Genomic DNA, 20828 nt, shown 5'->3' on the forward strand with positions numbered 1-20828 from the left:
TAGTTAAAGCTGTATGTAGTAGATACAGATCAAAGGAACATGATACATATGAATATGTACATACTGCCAAAGTTTCTACATTAGCCAGGTAATCATCCTCCGTGGAGCAGTGATTCTGTATTTATGGAGAAGCAAGAAAGGTTCAGGAATTATAGGTGATGAGGAAAACCGTGTGTGGTGAGGACAAGTAAACCTTCATGGCATTGTAACCTTTAGTATTTGCCGTATCCTTTGCAACAGTTCATAAGAAAACTGTTACCAAGAGCAATGCATCAACCTAAGCTCCATCAGCTAAGCCAGACAGCTGCACCTACAAACAGAAAAATACCCTCTGAACCATCGAGCACTCCAAAGCCAATAGATCATCCAAGAACCAAATCCAATGCCAAGAAGCTAAGATGTCAGAATCTATGTCTATACTAAAACCATCACCTGTAGGTTAAGAGAGCATTTCTTCCAAAATCTGATTAAAGGCATAGAAAAACTGTTTAAAACCATTGGAATGCTGAATACTGTTGCTTTCTGATGGCGAAAGCTTTGTTGCTACCATAAGTAGTACCAAACTGTCAAAGTACCTTTTCACTCTATTGTCTGCTGCACATCATCATGCAAGAGAGAAAGGGGAAAAGAAAACCCTCACAGTTCAATGGCTCTGATGATTCAGTGGATTCTGAATTCATGTGGAGGAGCTCAAATTTCAAACCCACAAGAAGCCACTGTGCCATTGCGTACCACACAAAGTCTTGTACATATTGATGCTCCACAGCGAAGTATTGTTGTTTGTAGGACATTAAACACTAATCTTCTTTTCTTCTCAATACAATGTAGTCTATTAAGTTAGCTGTGATAAGTAGGGCTATGCCTGAGGTGAGATGCATTGCCGTTTTTCTCTTTTGATTTTCCATCGAAAAGTGGGTAGTTGCTTTTTTTTTCATTTAGTTTACATTCATTTAATGTTTAGAAAGACCTAGGGGAATATATATGCAAGTAGTTTATAGTATATGGTAAACATCACTAGCAAAATGTTTGTTGTTGATGCTTTTGTCTACAGTATAATGTAATTGTTGGACTTTTGTTAGGAAATCCATAATGATTACATCATTTTCACTTGGAGTAATGAATGACACATCTCTTTAAATGTGGATAAACACGAGATAACATCAGTGAAAAAGAGAAATAAACATGTAGTACCCAGTTATAAAAAGAATGTTCTAAAGCCAAGATCGCATAAATATTTCTTTATTTTCAGCAACCAGGTTTGACAGACTTTGCTGTTATCTTTGGATCTTCAAAATTTTTGTTAAAAATATGTTTATTGTGAGGTGAAGTTGCACGCCAAGTTGTCCTGTTTGTGCATAAAATGTATCAATGTGTAGAAAGGTTTGTCAGTAATAAAACATTTACAATCAAAAAGCGCCTTATGTACATGGCCATGTCAGCATATGTAGCAATCACAGATGATGGTTATGTCGTAAAAATCACAGTATACAATTGCTGAATTAATGGAACATATGAAGCTAACAGAAGTGCTACTGTGAATTTTACTATATGTCATGAAAAGGACAGTTGATACTCACCATATAGCGGAGATGCTGAGTCACAGATAGTCACAACAAAAAGACTGTCAGAAAGTGAGTTTCCGGCCTACAACTCTTCGTTTTGGGAGTCTGTCTTCAAGGAAGCTACAGAGATTAGATTAGCTAATAATTTAATATATATTTGATAAAGATAATTTGGAAGAAGAGCTCACATACTTGAAGAGCATTTTTAAAGTGAATGGAATTTCTCTGCAACGAATTTGTAGAGCATTCAATGTAGAAGCTAGAATGCAGGTATGTGATGGGGGAAGAAGACAGTAATTCTTTCAGATAGAGTACATTTTTGCCCTATGTAGGTTCTCTTTACTTGATGATAGGCCGTATTCTTGAGAAAAACTGTGTTACGGTGATTTTATGGCCTCTCATACAGGTTGCAGCTTTACTCGGCACTGTAAAGGATCATTTATTGCTTCATAAGGTGAGAATGTATCACATTCATTGTGGAAATCGTGAGAAGTCATACATGGGTCAAACAACACTCACTGTTCATGAGAGATCTGTAGAACATTGAAGATACACATGCTTATCACAGCCAGAGAAGTCAGCTGTGGCCGAGCATTGCATTGATACAGGGCATTCAATGATGTGAAGATTCTAACATCTGCCTCTTCCTTTTGGGATTGTGTGTTCAAGGAAGCTATAGAGATTAGATTAGCTAACAATTTAAGAAATGGAGATAATGTTTTTAATTTGGACAAAGCAAGTAATCCGGCCCTTGGGATAGTTAAACTCCAGAGAAGTTTTGTGACCGCTGAACATACATCAATAAGCGAGTTGAATGTCTGTACACCTTTTCCACAGGCGGCACATGTGTAAGTGTATCTCTTTGCTGCTGACCAGCATCTGTAACTCACAGGTGCTTACCGCCGTGGTGGAGCATATAAGACCATGCTTGGCACATTGTCGTCAGTCTTGTGAATTACTCTGAGGATGGCTGGACAATATGTAGCTGAAATATCAGTGGAAGAAATTTTATTTGCATGGCTTCATGTCCAAAGTTTAATGGACTATATTATTATGTGTTCTGCAACACTATGATAGTGATGTAGTGGCCTGGTTGAATAAAAACCAAGTAAGTAAATAAAAATCTGTATCTTTTATAAGTTATGTGGTTTCTGTAATTGAAAATCCCTGTTACTCCTATTACCAATCACACCCATGTAGGCTTCAGGACACCATCACCGCATACACAGATCAGCAGCCTGTTATTTACACAAATTACATGATTCATTCCACAAATCTACCAACAAACTGTTGAATCCCTGATATGCAGAATCAATGATGTATTTCATTCCATAGGCGGACAAACAAGCTGTTAAATAGAGGGTCATAATGTTTTGGCTTATCAATGTAAACATCACGTATAGTAAGTATTACTATATTTTTATAAGCATTGCAAAGTAAAGTATAATTGAGAAACTGTGTTTTTTTTCGAATTATGTTGTTGATGTATGGTGTTACTACTATCCTTTATTGACAAAACTGGCAAACTAATATTAATGATTGTTATTTGTTTCTGTAATATACAAATAAAATTTGGTATTGTGTTCTTGTCTTCTTTCATAAGGAGCTTCCCTCCTCCACACAGGCACAAGCAGACATATTTAAAGGCAAAGAGTATGGGCAGAGATGTAAGTCAAGGCAGAAGTGTGGAGGCAAAGATGATGTTGAATGACAGGTGAGGTATGAGTGGCGGCAACTTAAAATTAGCGGAGATTGAGGCTGGTGGATAACGAGAAGAGAGGATATATTGAAGGGCAAGTTCCCATCTCCGGAGTTCGGATAGTTTGGTGTTGGTGGGAAGTATCCAGATAACTCGGATGGTGTAACACTGTGCCAAGATGTGCTGGCCTTGCACCAAGGCATGTTTAGCCACGGGGTGATCCTCATTACCAACAAACGCTGTCTGCCTGTGTCCATTCACGCGAATGGACAGTTTGTTGCTGGTCATTCCCACATAGAAAGCATCACAGTGTAGGCAGGTCAGTTGGTAAATCACGTGGGTGTTTTCACACGTGGCTCTGCCTTTGATTGTGTACACCTTCCGGGTTACAGGACTGGAGTAGGTGGTGGTGGGAGGGTGCATAGGACAGGTTTTACACTGGGGGCGGTTACAAGGGTAGGAGCCAGAGGGTAGGGAAGGTGGTTTGGGGATTTCATAGGGATGAACCAAGGGATGGCCCCCTCGTATGCCAATCTATTTATGGGTCGCTTAGAGGAAGCCTTCTTGGTTACCCAAGCCTGCCAACCCAAAGTTTGGTACAGATGTATTGATGACATCTTCATGATCTGGACTCACAGTGAAGAACAACTCCTGAATATCCTCGCCAGCCTCAACTCCTTTAGTTTCATCAGATTCACCTGGTCCTCCTCCAAATCCCATGCCACTTTCCTTGACGTTGACCTCCATCTGTCCAATGGCCAGCTTCACACACCCGTCCACATCAAACCCACCAACAAGCAACAGTACCTCCATTATGACAGCTGCCACCCATTCCATATCAAACAGTCCCTTCCCTACAGCCCAGGCCTTCGTGGCAAATGAATCTGCTCCAGTCCTGAATCCCTGAACCATTACACCAACAACCTGAAAACAGCTTTCGCATCCCGCAACTACCCTCCCGACCTGGTACAGAAGCAAATAACCAGAACCACTTCCTCATCCCCTCAAACCCAGAACCTCTCACAGAAGAACCCCAAAAGTGCCCCACTTGTGACAGGATACTTCCCAGGACTGGATCAGACTCTGAATGTGGCTCTCCAGCAGGGATACGTCTTTCTAAAATCCTGCCCCGAAATGAGATCCATCCTTCATGAAATCCTCCCCACTTCACCAAGAGTGTCTTTCCGCCATCCACCTAACCCTCTGCCAAGCACTTAAATGTGAATTGCAGAGTAGTCATGTAGATGTAGATTTAGATGTAGATGTAACCTCTTGGTTCATCCCTATGAAATCCCCAAATCACCTTCCCTACCCTCTGGCTCCTACCCTTGTAACCGCCCCCGTTGTAAAACCTGTCCTATGCAATCTCCCACCACCACCTACTCCTGTCCTGTAACCTGGAAGGTGTACACGATCTAAGGCAGAGCCACGTGTGAAAGCACCCACGTGATTTACCAACTGACCTGCCTACACTGTGACGCTTTCTATGTGGGAATGACCAGCAACAAACTGTCCATTCGCATGAATGGACACAGGCAGACAGTGTTTGTTGGTAATGAGGATCACCCCGTGGCTAAACATGCCTTGGTGCACGGCCAGCACATCTTGGCACAGTGTTACACCTTCCAGGTTATCTGAATACTTCCCACCAACACCAACCATCCGAACTCCAGAGATGGGAACTTGCCCTTCAGTATATCCTCTCTCCTCGATATCCGCCAGGCTCAACCTCTGCTAATTTCAAGTTGCCGCCGCTCATACCTCACTTGTCATTCAACAACTTCTTTGCCTCTGTACTTCCGCCCGACTGACATCTCTACCCGAACTCTTTACCTTTACAAATGTCTGCTTGTGTCGGTGTATGTGCGGATGGATATGTGTGTGTGTGCGAGTGTACACCTGTCCTTTTTTCCCCCTAAGGTAAGTCTTTCCGCTCCCGGGATTGGAATGACTCCTTACCCTCTCCCTTAAAATTCACAATCTTTCGTCTTTCCCTCTCCTTCCCTCTTTCCTGAAAAAGCAATCGTCGGTTGTGAACGCTACAAATTTTGTGTGTGTGTTTATGTGTTTTATTTATTGTGCCTGTCACCTACATTATATTTGACCTGATTTTTTGTTTAATTTATCAGTCCAAGAAAAAAGTGGTTTTGCATCATATCAGTTTTTAAATCAGTAACAGAAACTTCTAAAATTCACTCTGATGATAAAGTGTCTTTTTACGCATTTATTGCTATCAGGCAGTTCATTGTGTGGAGTATTTTTGAATGATATTGTTAACCGTAGAAGATGTACATCAGAATGGATGAAGCTATAGTTTAGAACTTATGATTAGAAAATAATTTGCAGGTCTGTACCCTCCTTCATAACCCAAACAAGCGCCTGCATAAAGTGGAAATAACTATCTTCTCTCCTGTTCGACCAATGCTGTCTGAACAGTGTGATATTCAGAAGGTGGAAAATTGCATGAAGAACAGTGCCTTTTATTATATAGAGACAAAACATGATGGAGAAAGGTTTCAGATTCATTTTATGACTGGCACATTCAAGTATTTTTCAAGGTAAATTAAAAGATGCAATTTCCTATGCTTTAAAGCTTTTTTTGTGTACTGATTAAAGAGAAACATCCTACAAATAAAAAAAAATTAGGGTCTACATATTAGTGTGTCGATCTTCTGTCCATCTCCTCTCCATCCCCATATCCTCCTCTTCCCCATCTCTGTCCATCTTCTTCTTCCTCCACTCCACCATATCTGCCCACCTCCTCCTCTTCCCTTCTCTCTTTGTTATCACTTCCACCCCAACAGAAGGCTGGTGGTTCTTACTCCCGCAGTGTTTCTTTCCAGATCATGACTAATATATGTACCAAATTTGGTTGAAATTATTCCAGGGGTTTAGGATGAGCTTCTTATCCATGGTTTTGCTCATGTACCCACATTATGTACAAGTCAAATATGTTTCACTTACATTTAACATATTTCACATATATGTGTAGTGTTATTTCACCTGGATCTCTAGCGAATTTTTCTGCGGGCGAACTTCCCCGAATGGGGGACTCCTAGCCCACAATGCCCTACGCTCATTTCCATTTGCCCTAAAGGTTCATTTTCACCACAGCTCAATGGTTATGATGTCATGTCTCTTGAAATACATATCATACTACAATTGTGTATGTACTTTCAGTGACATATGTAGATACTGTCTGCGAAATGTGTTGTGAATAAAGTTAGTAGTAGAAAAGAGAGAAGTATTAATTATAAATGTCATACATGATGCAGCAGTTTTTCACACATCTCAGTGTTTATGACATCATATCTCCTCAACTATGTCGTACAGTGATGTAGATTTGCTGGCACGTTCAATGGTGTATCTGTATACTGTCTGCGAAATGTGTCACATATACAATTAGTAGTAATGACGTAATACATTAAAACATCATGTCTTGTGCAACAGTTTTACTGCAAGAACAGCAATTATCTTGTAAAATATAAACTTTATTCCTTTCATCATTTTGTGAGAACTGTCAGCAAGAAAAAGTTTCGTAAAAGATTGATATTATGTGTAAAGTTTGTCGCTAGTCACTAAATGCTCTCATTCTCAAACTCTGGATGTCGTGTGCTACTCTTCTTTTTCACCCCAAGCCCTTGGAGAGTTAGGTGTGTGTAAGGTAGTCTATGTGTTAATTCATGGCATAAGCTGTGTCCATACCACATTTCATGCAACTCCATCCAACAGTTTCAGCATGAAGGGGCAACAAACATACTAACACACACACTCATCAACTTTTGCATTTATAATATATGTAAGATGGATGCAGAAGAATACTGCACAAGACTCATGAAGGTGCAATCCAAATGTGGATTGCATTTCTGTCTAGTATTAATTGAGTGAAAGCTGCTAGTATTCAGGGTTAAGCTCATATTGTTTACAACAAATGACTTTATAGAAAATATATATTGAGATGCCAATGTCAGATTCTCGAACTTACACAGCACACTGCTAGAACTGCCCATTTCTGAGCCAAAAATTGCCTTCGTGAATGGGATGAGCTAACCCAGAATGTAATACAGTATGTCAGAAATGAGTGAAAATAAGCAAAGTAGGATAATTTTCAGTTTGGACTATCACTTATTGCAGATACTGTTCTAATGGAGAGCATAGAACCATTCAGTTATTGCACATGATCCTGAACATGAGCTTTCCATGACAGTAGTCCATCCATTAGAGCATTCTGGAATTTTGATTCTTTAGACTCACTAATCATATGCCTGTTCCATGTATCAAAATAACACTTTTAGTTGAATTGCTTCAATTTATTTTCTGCAAGTCATGAATGTATTTCTTGAACTGCAAACAGAAACAGTAGCGGTCCCAGCATGGACCCTTGAAGCACTTCTCACTTCATTCAAGGCACAATCAGACTCACATCATAGCCTTCCTAATTACTTTGTCCTTAAAGTATAAGATGAACCAGTTATGAACTATGACTCTTATTCTATAATGGTCTAACTTCTGCAATAACATTCTTTGATTAGTTCAAATTCCTTTGTAAAATCAAAGAACATGCATACTGCTCACAACTTTTTGTTTAATCCATCCAGTACCTCGCAGAGGAAAGAGAATATAGTGTTTTCAGTTTTTAAAGTAAGTATCGACTTCCAGCCTGGTGGAATAGCTGTGGGCACCATCTTCCGTTAATTACTGCAATGAAAAACCAGTCCAAAGTTATATTATTCACTTGATGCTAGCTTCAGGCCAAGGCCCTTTTTCAAATCATCACAACATAGTCAAAACTGGTATTTCAGGAGATGTGATCCACTATCCCCCCTACACTGCCACCTATAAGCTTTGCAACCTTCCCTTCCCATACCTGCTGAGGTGCAGATCATGCCTAGTGAAACCTGATATATCGATAGACTCAACTGGCCCCACTGAAATGCAAGCCATTTTATGTTATGAGATAAGTTAAAGGGACAGTGTTGCTCCATATGTACCTGCATTTCTCTGGAACCCAAACAGATCTTTCCCAATGTTGGGTTCTATCAGATTTCCCATTCTTTTGTAAATAATTCATATCAGTATTTTGCATCCATGACTTATTAAGCTGAGAGTTCACTAACATTCACACTTCTTAGCACCTGCCTTCTTTTTAATAGGAATTATTACATTATTATTGAAATCTTAGGGTAATTTACATGTCTGGAGTAAATAAAATTCCCTCATAATTATTGTTATTGAGATACCTGGGAGAGCCTGTCATGACAAAATATTTCCACATGCTGTGCAAAAATTTGAGCACTCTCAGAAATAAAGAAGAATGAAATAATTCCAGTACCAAGGAAGGCAGATTATTATGAACAAGAATATTCTCAAAATATCTATTTAATAAATAATGGTTGCAAAATACTGACCCAAATTATTTATGATATAGTGGAGAAACTGGTAGAAGCTGACATCAATGAAGATCAGTTTGGATTCTGGAGAAATGTAGAAACATGTGAGCCAGTACTGACCCTACAACTTAGAACATGGCTTGAAAGCTTTATAACATTAAAGATATGTTTTGATCATGTTGACTAGAATACACTCTTTGAAATTCTTAAGGAAGCAGGAAAAAAATAGTGGGAACAAAAGATTATCTGCAACTTGTACAAAAACAAGACTACTTTTATGAGTTGAAAGATGTGAAAGGGAAGCAGTAGTCAAGATAATGAGACAGTGTTGTAGCTTAACCCCAGTGTCATTCAGTCTGTATATTAAGCATGCTGTGAAAGAAATTAGGGAGAAATTTACAAAAGAAATTAAAGTTCAGGGAAAGAAAATAGAGGCTTTAATGTTTGCTTGTGACATTGTAACCCTGTCACAGACAGCAAAGGACTTGGAAGAGTAGTTGAGTGGAATGGATTGCTTCTTGAAAGAAGATTATAAGATGAAGACCAACAAAATTAAAATAAGGCCAATGGAATGTTACCAAATTAAATAAGACAGTGCCTGAGGGACTTAGATTAAAAAATAAGTGATTAATACTTGTTCCATAAGCCACAAATACGACATTTTGTAATGATGTGGAACATGTCAGTTTGACGTAAGTTTTTACACAATATAATCTTTCTTTCTTTCTTTCTTATTCAGTAGAGGGGGTTGTCATTCAGAAATTTTTTTATTTGTTTTTAACACTGGTTGACTATCTGTCTTTCTCTTAATGCTCAAACAATGCAAAATCCAGGCTGGAATGTAAAAATATTAGAGGAGGAAAGTTGCTAGTCACCATATATCGGAGTTGCTGAGTTACGATGGGCACAACAAAAAGATTTACAGAATTTTAGCTTTCAGCCATTAAGGCCTTTGTCAGCAATAGACACACACACACACACACACACATGCACACACACTCACACAAACACAGACTCAGACTGAGACTGCAGACAAGTCTGTGTGTGTGTGTGTGTGTGTGTGTGTGTGTGTGTGTGTGTGTGTGTGTGTCTGTGTCTATGTGCTGACTAAGGCTTTAATGGCCGAAAGCTATAATTGTGGGAATCTTTTTGTTGTGCCTATTGTGACTCAGCGTCTCCTCTATATGGTGAGTAGCAACTTTCCTTCTGTAATATTGGGACTCTTATTGCTGTGATTTACTTGAGGACAATATTATGGAAATGGAAGAGAATGTAGATGAAGATGAAATGGGAGATACGATTCTTTGTGAAGAATTTGACAGAGCACTGAAAGACCTAAGTCGAAACAAGGCCCCGGGAGTAGACAACATTCCATTAGAACTACTGACAGCCTTGGGATAGCCAGTCCTGACAAAACTCTACCATCTGGTAAGCAAGATGTATGAGACAGGCGAAATACCCTCAGAATTCAAGAAGAATATAGTAATTCCAATCCCAAAGAAAGCAGGTGTTGACAGATGTGAAAATTACCGAACAATCAGTTTAATAATCCACAGCTGCAAAAGACTAATGCGAATTTTTTATAGACAAATGGAAAAACTGGTAGAAGCCAACCTCGGTGAAGATCAGTGAAGATCAGTATGGATTCCGTAGAAATATTGGAACATGTGAGGCAATACTGACCCTACGACTTATCTTAGAAGCTAGATTAAGGAAAGGCAAAACTACGTTTCTAGCACTTGTAGACTTAGAGAAAGCTTTTGACAATGTGGAGTGGAATACTCTCTTTCAAATTCTGAAGGTGGCAGGGGTAAAATACAGGTAGCGAAAGGCTATTGACAATTTGTACAGAAACCAGATGGCAGTTATAAGAGTCGAGGGACATGAAAGGGAAGCAGTGGTTGGGATGGAGTGAGACAGGGTTGTAGCCTATCCCCGATGTTATTCAATCTGTATATTGAGCAAGCAGTAAAGGAAACAAAAGAAAAATTCGGAGTAGGTATTAAAATCCATCAAGAAAAAATAAAAACTTTGAGATTTGCCGATGACATTGTAATTCTGTCAGAGACAGCAAAGGACTTGGAAGAGCAGATGAACAGAATGCATAGTGTTTTGAAAGGAGGATATAAGATGAACATCAACAAAAGGAAAACGAGGATAATGGAATGTAGTCGAATGAAGTCGGGTGATGCTGAGGGAATTAGATTAGGAAATGAGACACTTAAAGTAGTAAAGGAGTTTTGCTATTTGAGGAGCAAAATAACTGATGATGGTCAAATTAGAGAGGATATAAAATGTAGACTGGCAATGGCAAGGAAAGCATTTCTGAAGAAGAGAAATTAGTTAATATCAAGTATAGATTTAAGTGTCAGGAAGTCGTTTCTGAAAGTATTTGTGTGGAGTGTAGCCATGTATGGAAGTGAAACATGGACGATAAATAGTTTGGACAAGAAGAGAATAGAAGCTTTCGAAATGTGGTGCTACAAAAGAATGCTGAAAATTATATGGGTAGATTACATAACTAATGATGAAGTATTGAATAGAATAGGGGAGAAGAGGAGTATGTGGCACAACTATACAAAAAGAAGGGACCGGTTAGTAGGACATGTTCTGAGGCATCAAGGGATCACCAATTTAGTATTGGAGGGCAGCGTGGAGGGTAAAAATCATAGAGGGAGACCAAGAGATGAATACACTAACCAGATTCAATAGGATGTATGTTGCAGTAGGTACTGGGAGACGAAGAAGCTTGCACAGGATAGAGTAGCTTGGATAGCTGCATCAAACCAGTCTAAGGACCGAAGACCACAACAACAACAAATGCTGTTTGGTAAATGACCAAAGATTTTTGCGGCAACATAATTCTCCTCTTTCTGTGCCAAAGTCAGAATAGTGAACATCATCCTTTCATCTAGTGGTATAGCTTTGCAATTTTGCTATTATTTTTGAGCTGGGATGGGTTATTAATAACAAAATTCATAAGTGAATAGGAGTATTCCGAAGATACTGTGAATATCCTTAAATAAATATCTGCAAGGAGATCTTGGGCGGGCTCCAGCTATTATTCTTATTACACAATTTCTTACAATGATACTTTTTTCTTAATGATGATTTGCCCAGAAATATGATGCAATATAAAATCAGTGGATGAAAATAGCCACAATAGGCTAATTTACTGATATGTTTATCACCAAAATTCACAATAACCTTAATAGTGTAAGTATGGGAACCTAAATGTTTCATCAGATCATCCATGTGTTTCTACCACTTTAATTTACCATCTGTGCACATACCTAGAAATTTTGAATATTCTGCCTTAACAACAGACTTCTGTTCAAATTCTATATTTATCATTGATGTTATGCCATTTACAGTACAGAACTGCGTATGCTGTGTTTTCTCAAAATTAATGAGTATCCCTGTACTGAGAACCACCTAACAATTTTCTCAAAGACATTATTTACAATTTTCTCAGCTAATTCTTGTTTATTGTGTGTGACTACTGTACCTGTATCATCAGCAAAAAGAACTCTCTCTCTGCGTCTCCATGAATATAGAGCAGAAAGTCATTAATTTATATTCTATTTGGACAGCAAAACAACTGATGATAGCCAAAGTAGAGAGGATATCAAATGCAAATTGGCAGTAGTAAGAGCATCATTTGTCAAAAAGAGTAACCTGTTAACATATCACTTTGAGTGTTAGGAAGCTGTATGGAAGATAAATGTCAATTATAAAAAATTGAGACAAGAAGACAGTAGAAGTTTTAGGAATGTAGTGCTACAGAAGAATGCTGAAGGTTACGTGAATAGATTGGGTAACTAATGAGGAGGTACAAAGTCAAATTAGAGGATAAAAGAAATTTATGGCACACTTTGACTAAAAGAAGGGACTGAGTGATAGGATACCCTGAGGCATCAGTGGGTCATCAGTCTGGTAATGGAGGGTAGTGTACATGGTAAAAATTGTAGAGGAATATCAAGGCTTGAATACAGTTAGCAGTTTCAATACAACAACAAGGACATGGGTAGTGAATGGGACATTTATTGGATCATTATCAGTTACATTATCAGTTAGAGTTAGAAACAACACAGATTCTCCAATTGACTACTCTCAGCTTATCCTAAACTTCTTTGTTGTTTGCTGTAATTTATTTGGTTATATATCCTCAACTGTTTATGTTGCATGCACACGTAAGTTGTGTAATGTTAATTATCTTTTGAGCACCTTGTACAATATTTTCTCTGAAGTTCGAATGGTGAATAATTGGATGACTGTAAAAGGTGTCAAATCAAATAACAAGACAGGAAACACTGCCTAAACTGGAGCCACTGTACATCTATTTTTCAAATGATGCATATGATGATCAGCTTGCAGTTCATGCAGCACATTTCCTTTAATGAAATAATGCCAATAATGTATGTATACTTCACAGAGTCTAACTTATTTACACAAGTGGCAACTAAATATCCGTTCCTCATGCCCACCTTGCGTAAATAGTGATATACGAACTGAAGATGGCTGAACTCAATTGTTGCCAACACTGATTATGAAAGTGTGAGATTAAGTGCATATTAATGACTGTTACTGATAGGTGACTGACATCTAAGGTGGCTGAACAGAGACTTGACACCACTGACTCTTTTGTGATGTCAGTTGACTCACTGTGCACTGTCCTCAGTACCTGTTTAATGACTTGCAATTGAAACATTTTTAGAAAATCATAAAATACAGGTCAATTATATTTTTAATAAGAATATAAAAGACAGCAGTTGTAGGCAATATTTGTACACATGTAATGTTGACTTTTTTAACTATTGGTTGTATATTAAGTAGGTTTAATACTGGGTTTTATTTTTATTATATCCTTTCTTCCAGAAGCGCTAGTCTTTCAAGGTTCGCAGGACAGCTTCTGTGAAGTTTGGAAGGTAGGAGATGAGGTACTAGCAGAATTGAAGATGTGAGGATGGGTTGTGAGTCATGCTTGGGTAGCTTATTTGGTAGAATACTTGCCCGTAAAAGGCAAAGTACCTGATTTCAAGTCTTGGTCCAGCACTCAATTTTAATTTGCCAGGAGGTTTCTGTTTTGATATTTTATGTAAACTTAATTTCTTTTTATTGTGTTATGTTTTATTTGTCCTGTTATCTAGAAAAAGCAGCTTATTCATAAGACTTTTGACAAATCAGTTAATAAGTATAGAGATGAAAGTGACCTCTATGCATAGTTATTTAAAATGATAAATAATACAGTTTGTCTATTTTTAAAATTACAAAGAATATGCTTCATACATTTATGTGTTTACATAGTACACATCATAAAATAATCTTCAGTGAAATAAAAGCAATGGTGCTATAAAAAACGATGTAAATATGGATTTTATAAGGATATAAAAGAAAAAAAGTAGTATGTGTTAGGTAAATAAATTTACTCACTAAGTGATGACAGGAGAACACATGCACAAAAAGGTTTAACTTTTACAAACTTTCAGAGCCAGTGTCTTCTCCTGGCAGAAGAGTTGAAGAGGAATGAAGAGGGGTGAAGGAAAAGGACTGGAGAGCTTTAAGAAGAGGGGTTCAGTTCACCGAAAAGTCACCCAGATGGGTTTTTTTTCCATGTGTATTGCTACATATAAAAATTATCACCTGTCTCTTGCTATTTTCAGTACGACATCTGAAGATGGGCATATAAGAGCCCAAAACCATTCATGTCCTAAATGAAAGAAACTTACAACTGCAGTTGTATTTTCAACTTCTGTTATCTCAAGAAAGTCTATTAATAAAGTTTTAAGAAACAAGTCTTAAATGATAGGATAAGATTTGAATAATTACTGTATGCTCAGAGGCATTCAAACAGTCATTCTTCCTGCACTCCATGTGTGATTGGGATGAGAAAAAACCCTAATGACTGGTACAATGGGACATTCCCTCTGCTATGCACCTCTCAGTGGTTTGCAGAATATAGATGTGGCTGAAGATGTAGATATTTACAGTCATTCTTCCTATAGACTGCTCATGGATAGAATGGAAAACACACAATGTTTCTGGTATTCTGTGTTTCATCAACCACTCATCATTTGATGGCCTTTGGAGGATGTGGGTAAAATCCTACCTATATCTGACATAACTATCCAAGCAAAACTTAACAAATGTAGTGTAATGGTACATGATGTCTCTTTGTTAAAAACAGGTATATTTTGTTCTTTATTTTCTTTATCTCAGAGCACAGTATTTTAATTCTTTTATCAGTTCACAAAACCATTGGGCATTAGTGATGTGATTTGCTATGTTAACATAACATAAAATTTTTAACTGAGTTCCTGCTCGTTGGAAATTTTTCAGAAATGTCGTTGACTATACATACATTTTTGGCAGCAATGCAATGACAGGAGTTCTCACACCACTGTTGTCGAAACAGTTGCAACCTGGTGTTCAGAGTTTCATTATTGATGGAGAGATGATGGTCTGGGACAAGAACATTGTCGCATTTCGATCCAAAGGTATGTGGCATTGTTTTTTGTTCAAAATTCTAATTACCTGTTGATGAGCTATATAAAAAGGAAATAGACTTTATGATAGATGGCTTACATATCCAGCTATGTTTACAAAAGTTTCTATTACTCTTAGTTTATTTTACTTGCATAGTCATACAAGCTAGGACCATGTCTGTTCTTATACTTGTATCTGATGCATTGGTTTCCTGCTATACAGAAAATCTGCTGATGCACCAAAAGGTGAATATCATTATTGGTATTAAAAAACTTTGCAGCCAAGAAAGCTTTTATCTTGAAACAAAATTTCCACATATAGGCTAGCGACAATAATGTCTTTTGATAGTTATAAAGTTTGTAATTAATTTGAAGTTAGACTCAGAACATAAAGAACAGATACTAAATGCATCATACACCAAATTATGATCTATTACAACACTTCTTTGTCCTCATTGTCATCATTTTCATTAAGACCTTCTGGGGCTTGAGGTTTTGAAATTCAGATAAACTGCCAATACATGTTTGATTATGAAATATTACTACTATGTACATGCTGTAGACACTAAATAATGTTGTCAACCCAAGATAACAACTGAGCACTGCAAATCAACAAAATTGTGCTTCTTGCTTTGGGCCCATGTGCAAATGAATATCTGAGGAAGTGGTGAGACATATTTTCATGACTGTCTATGTGAGGATACACATATAGATAAAGATGGTTCACCATAAGGTCAACAGATGTCAGTAGCATGGTTGCATGCTACAGTTTGAAAATTTATTACAGTGTGCTTTAGGTTCTTCTGGTTCTCACATTCTAAGCAGCTCCTTGTCATACATGGAATACTTCTTCCAGGCCATAGTGGGAAAAAAAGAGAAAAAGCTTTATCTTGCTACTGTCACACTGCAGCATGAGCCACAGAATCTGATGCATGCACAAATAATGCAAGTTGATTGTCTAAACCAGGAAATGTGAAAAGTGTGGTATCTGCAAGATCCTCATTGCATTTTGGAACAGCAGTTGCTTCTTCTGCCTAGTCAAACATGTCTTTGGTCATTTTTGGTGGTTCCTTTTAAGAAATAATTCAACAAAACATGGTTTTCAGCAGCATGTTCCAAATGCCATCGATAAAAATCAATGATCCCTAAGAATACTCGAAGTTCATAAACTGGTTTGGGTGATCCGTAGTTTGTTACTGCTACAACCCTTTCTGGTTTTGGCTTCGTTCCTGCAGTTGTAATTAAGTGTTCTGAGAATGTTAGCAATTGTACACCAAATACTGATTTTCCAACATTTATACAAGAAGATACATATCTAACTGCTTAAAGAGTAAATTTATATGCTCAACTTGTTGCTTTAGAGATTCACATAAATATAGTTTTCTTACAATTTCATTTATAAACCTCTGAAATGTGCTAGGTGCATTGCAAAGTCTGAAGGATATACAATCAAATTGATAAAGACCAATTTGTGTAATAGTAGATGATTCTGATTTACCTTCTTTGGCAGATGGAATTTGTTAATAGGATTTGAATAGGTTAATTTCTGAGAATATATTTTTATTTATAAAATTTACATGACCAACTTTCAGAACTGGACACCAGCCTGAGAGAGTCATGCCATTCAGATGCTACAATCTCCACAAACTCGCCACTGGCCATTTGGCCTCATAACAAGGTGTAGTGGACCAGCTTACTGGGCTTATGATGGATGTATAATACCATTCTTTAACAGGCAGTGAAATGCTTTTTTAGCAATTTGAAATTTAATTGCACCCAGTCTACAAGCCTTGATGTATACTGCTGGATCACTAGACATTGTGGTGTAACACTACACATTAGGCTTCAACACTGATATATATATATAATAAAGATTCCAAGACTTACCAAGCGGGAAAGCGCCGGCAGACAGGCACATGAACAAAACACACAAACACACACACAGAATTACGAGCTTTCGCAACTGGCAGTTGCTTCGTCAGGAAGCTTCCTTCCTGACGAAGCAACTGCCAGTTGCGAAAGCTCGTAATTCTGTGTGTGTGTTTGTGTGTTTTGTTCATGTGCCTGTCTGCCGGCGCTTTCCCGCTTGGTAAGTCTTGGAATCTTTATTTTTAATATATTTTTCCCATGTGGAAGTTTCTTTCTGTTTTATATATATATATATATATATATATATATATATATATATATATATATATATTGGAATGACTCCTTACCCTCTCCCTTAAAACCCACATCCTTTCGTCTTTCCCTCTCCTTCCTGAAGAAGCAACCATTGGTTGCGAAAGCTAGTAATTCTGTGTGTGTTTGTGTGTTTTGTTCATGTGCCGGTCTGCCGGCGCTTTTCCGCTTGGTAAGTCTTGGAATCTTTGTTTTTAATATATATTGTATGTGTATGTGTTTGTTATTGTCTCTATCAACATACCAATGCTTTCGTTTGGTAAGTTACATCATCATTGTTTTTTATATAAATATTGTTGTTGTTGCGGTCTTCAGTCCTGAGACTGGTTTGATGCAGCTCTCCATGCTACCCTATCCTGTGCAAGCTTCTTCATCTCCCAGTATTTACTGCAACCCACATCCTTCTGAATCTGCTTAGTGTATTCATCTCTTGGTCTCCCTCTATGATTTTTATCCTCCACGCTGCCCTCCAGTGCTAAATTTGTGATTCCTTGATGCCTCAGAACATGTCCTACTAACCGGTCCCTTCTTTTTGTAAAGTTGTGCCACATACTCCTCTTCTCCCCTATTCTATTCAATACTTCATCATTAGTTATGTGATCTACCCATCTAATCTTCAGCATTCTTTTGTAGCACCACATTTTGAAAGCTTCTATTCTCTTCTTGTCCAAACTATTTATCGTCCATGTTTCACTTCCATACATGGCTACACTCCACACAAATACTTTCAGAAACGACTTCCTGACACTTAAATCTATACTTGATATTAACTAATTTCTCTTCTTCAGAAACACTTTCCTTGCCATTGCCAGTCTACATTTTATATCTTCTCTACTTCGACCGTCATCAGTTATTTTGCTCCCCAAATAGCAAAACTCCTTTACTACTTTAAGTGTCTCATTTCCTAATCTAATTCCCTCAGCATCACCCGACTTCATTCGACAACATTCCATTATCCTCATTTTACTTTTGTTGATGTTCATCTTATATCCTCCTTTCCAGACACTGTCCATTCTGTTCAACTCCTCTTACAAGTCCTTTGCTGTCTCTGAAAGCATTACAATGTCATCGGCAAACCTCAAAGTTTTTATTTCTTCTCCATAGATTTTAATACCTACTCTGAATTTTTATTTTCTTTCCTTTACTCCTTGCTCAATATACAGATTGAATAACATCAGGGAGAGGCCACAACCCTGTCTCACTCCCTTCCCAACCACTTCGTCCGTTTCATGCCCCTTGACTCTTATAACTGCCATCTGGTTTCTGTACAAATTGCAACTAGCCTTTCGCTCCCTGTATTCTACTCCTGCCACCTTTAGAATTTGAAAGAGAGTATTCCAGTCAACATTGTCAAAAGCTTTCTCTAGGTCTACAAATGCTAGAAACGTAGGTTTGCCTTTCCTTAATCTTTCTTCTGAGATAAGTCGTAGGGTCAGTATTGCCCCACATGTTCCATTATTTCTACGGAATCCAAACTGATCTTCCCCAAGGTCGGCTTCTACTAGTTTTTCCATTCGTCTGTAAAGAGTTCGCGTTAGTATTTTGCAGCTGTGACTTATTAAACTGATAGTTTGGTAATTTTCACATCTGTCAACACCTGCTTTCTTTGGGATTGGAATTACTATATTCTTCTTGAATTCTGAGGGTATTTCGCCTGTCTCATACATCTTGCTTACCAGATTGTAGAGTTTTGACAGGACTGGCTCTCCCAAGGCCGTCAGTAGTTGTAATGGAATATTGTCTACTCCCGGGGCCTTGTTTCGACTCAGGTCTTTCAGTGCTCTGTCAAACTCTTCACGCAGTGTCGTATCTCCCATTTCATCTTCATCTACATTTCTTCCATTTCCATAATATTGTCCTCAAGTACATCGCCCTTGTATAGTCCCTCTATATACTCCTTCCAACTTTCTGCTTTCCCTTCTTTGCTTACAACTGGGTTTCCATCAGAGCTCTTGATATTCATACAAGTGGTTCTCTTTTCTCCAAAGGTCTCCTTAATTTTCCTGTAGTCAGTATCTGTCTTACCCCTAGTGAGATAAGCCTCGACACCGTTACATTTGTCCTCTAGCCATTCCTGTGTAGCCATTTTACACTTCCCGCCGATCTCATTTTTGAGACGTCTGTATTCCCTTTTGCCTGCTTCATTTACTGCATTTTTATATTTTCTCCTTTTGTCAATTAAGTTCAATATTTCTTCTATTACCCAAGGAGTTCTACTAGCCCTCATCTTTTTACCTACTTGATTCTCTGCTGCCTTCACTACTTCATCCCTCAGAGCTACCAATTCTTCTTCTACTGTACTTCTTTCCCCAATTCCTGTCAGTTGTTCCCTTACGCTCTCCCTGAAACTCTGTACAATCTCTGGTTCTTTCAGTTTATCCAGGTCCCATCTCCTTAAATTCCCACCTTTTTGTAGTTTCTTCAGTTTTAATCTACAGGTCATAACCAATAGATTGTGGTCAGAGTCCACATCTGCCCCTGGAAATGTCTTACAACTTAAAACCTGGTTCCTAAATCTCTGTCTTACCATTATATAATCTATCTGATACCTTTTAGTATCTCCAGGGTTCTTCCACGTATACAACCTTCTTTCGTGATTCTTAAACCAAGTGTTAGCTATGATTAAGTTGTGCTCTGTGCAAAATTCTACTAGGCGGCTTCCTCTTTCATTTCTTAGCCCCAATCCATATTCACCTACTATGTTTCCTTTTCTCCCTTTTCCTTCTGTTGAATTCCAGTCACCCATGACTATTAAATTTTCGTCTCCCTTCACTACCTGAATAATTTCTTTTATCTCATGATACATTTCTTCAATTTCTTCATCATCTGCAGAGCTAGTTGGCTTATAAACTTGTACTACTGTAGTAGGTGTGGGCTTCGTGTCTATCTTGGTTACAATAAAGCGTTCACTATGTTGTTTGTAGCAGCTTACCCGCACTCCTATTTTTTTATTCGTTATTAAAACCTACTCCTGCATTACCCCTATTTGATTTTGTGTTTATAACACTGTATTCACCACACCAAAAGTCTTCATCCTCCTGCCACCGAACTTCACTAATTCCCACTACATCTAACTTTATCCTATTTATTTCCCTTTTTAAATTTTGTAACCTACCTGCCCGATTAAGGGATCTGACATTCCATGTTTCGATCCGTAGAACACCAGTTTTCTTTCTCCTGATTATGACGTCCTCTTGAGTAGTCCCCGCCTGGAGATCCAAATGTGGGACTATTTTACCTTTGGAATATTTTACCCAAGAGGATGCCATCATCATTTATCCTTACAGTAAAGCTGCATGCCATCGGGAAAAATTGCGGCCATAGTTTCCCCTTGCTTTCAGCCGTTCGCAGTACCAGCTTAGCAAGGCTGTTTAGGTTAATGTTTCAAGGCCAGGTCAGTCAATCATGCAGACTGTTGCCCCTGCAACTACTGAAAAGGTTGCTGCCTCTCTTCAGGAACCACACGTTTGTCCGGTCTCTCAACAGATATCCCCCCGTTGTAGTTGCATCT

The 20828-nt window shown here is 38.1% G+C and overlaps 2 protein-coding genes across 8 annotated transcripts in view; both read left to right on the forward strand.

Moving 5' to 3' along the window:
* The window catches only part of LOC126284945 (DNA ligase 4-like), a 616842-nt gene that overhangs the window by 154834 nt on the left and 441180 nt on the right, over positions 1 to 20828 (forward strand). The gene's annotated exons all lie outside the window — the stretch shown is intronic.
* LOC126284944 (DNA ligase 4-like) overlaps positions 1 to 20828 on the forward strand; it is a 295121-nt gene that overhangs the window by 154818 nt on the left and 119475 nt on the right. For all 6 annotated transcript variants that reach the window (XM_049984208.1, XM_049984209.1, XM_049984212.1 and 3 more), the window contains exons 6-7: positions 5608 to 5819; positions 14991 to 15148. In XM_049984208.1, the coding sequence (XP_049840165.1) occupies positions 5608 to 5819; positions 14991 to 15148 (370 nt within the window). The remainder of the gene's footprint in view (positions 1 to 5607; positions 5820 to 14990; positions 15149 to 20828) is intronic.

This window comes from Schistocerca gregaria, chromosome 8 (genome assembly GCF_023897955.1).
Source record: "Schistocerca gregaria isolate iqSchGreg1 chromosome 8, iqSchGreg1.2, whole genome shotgun sequence".
Lineage (NCBI taxonomy): Eukaryota > Metazoa > Arthropoda > Insecta > Orthoptera > Acrididae > Schistocerca > Schistocerca gregaria.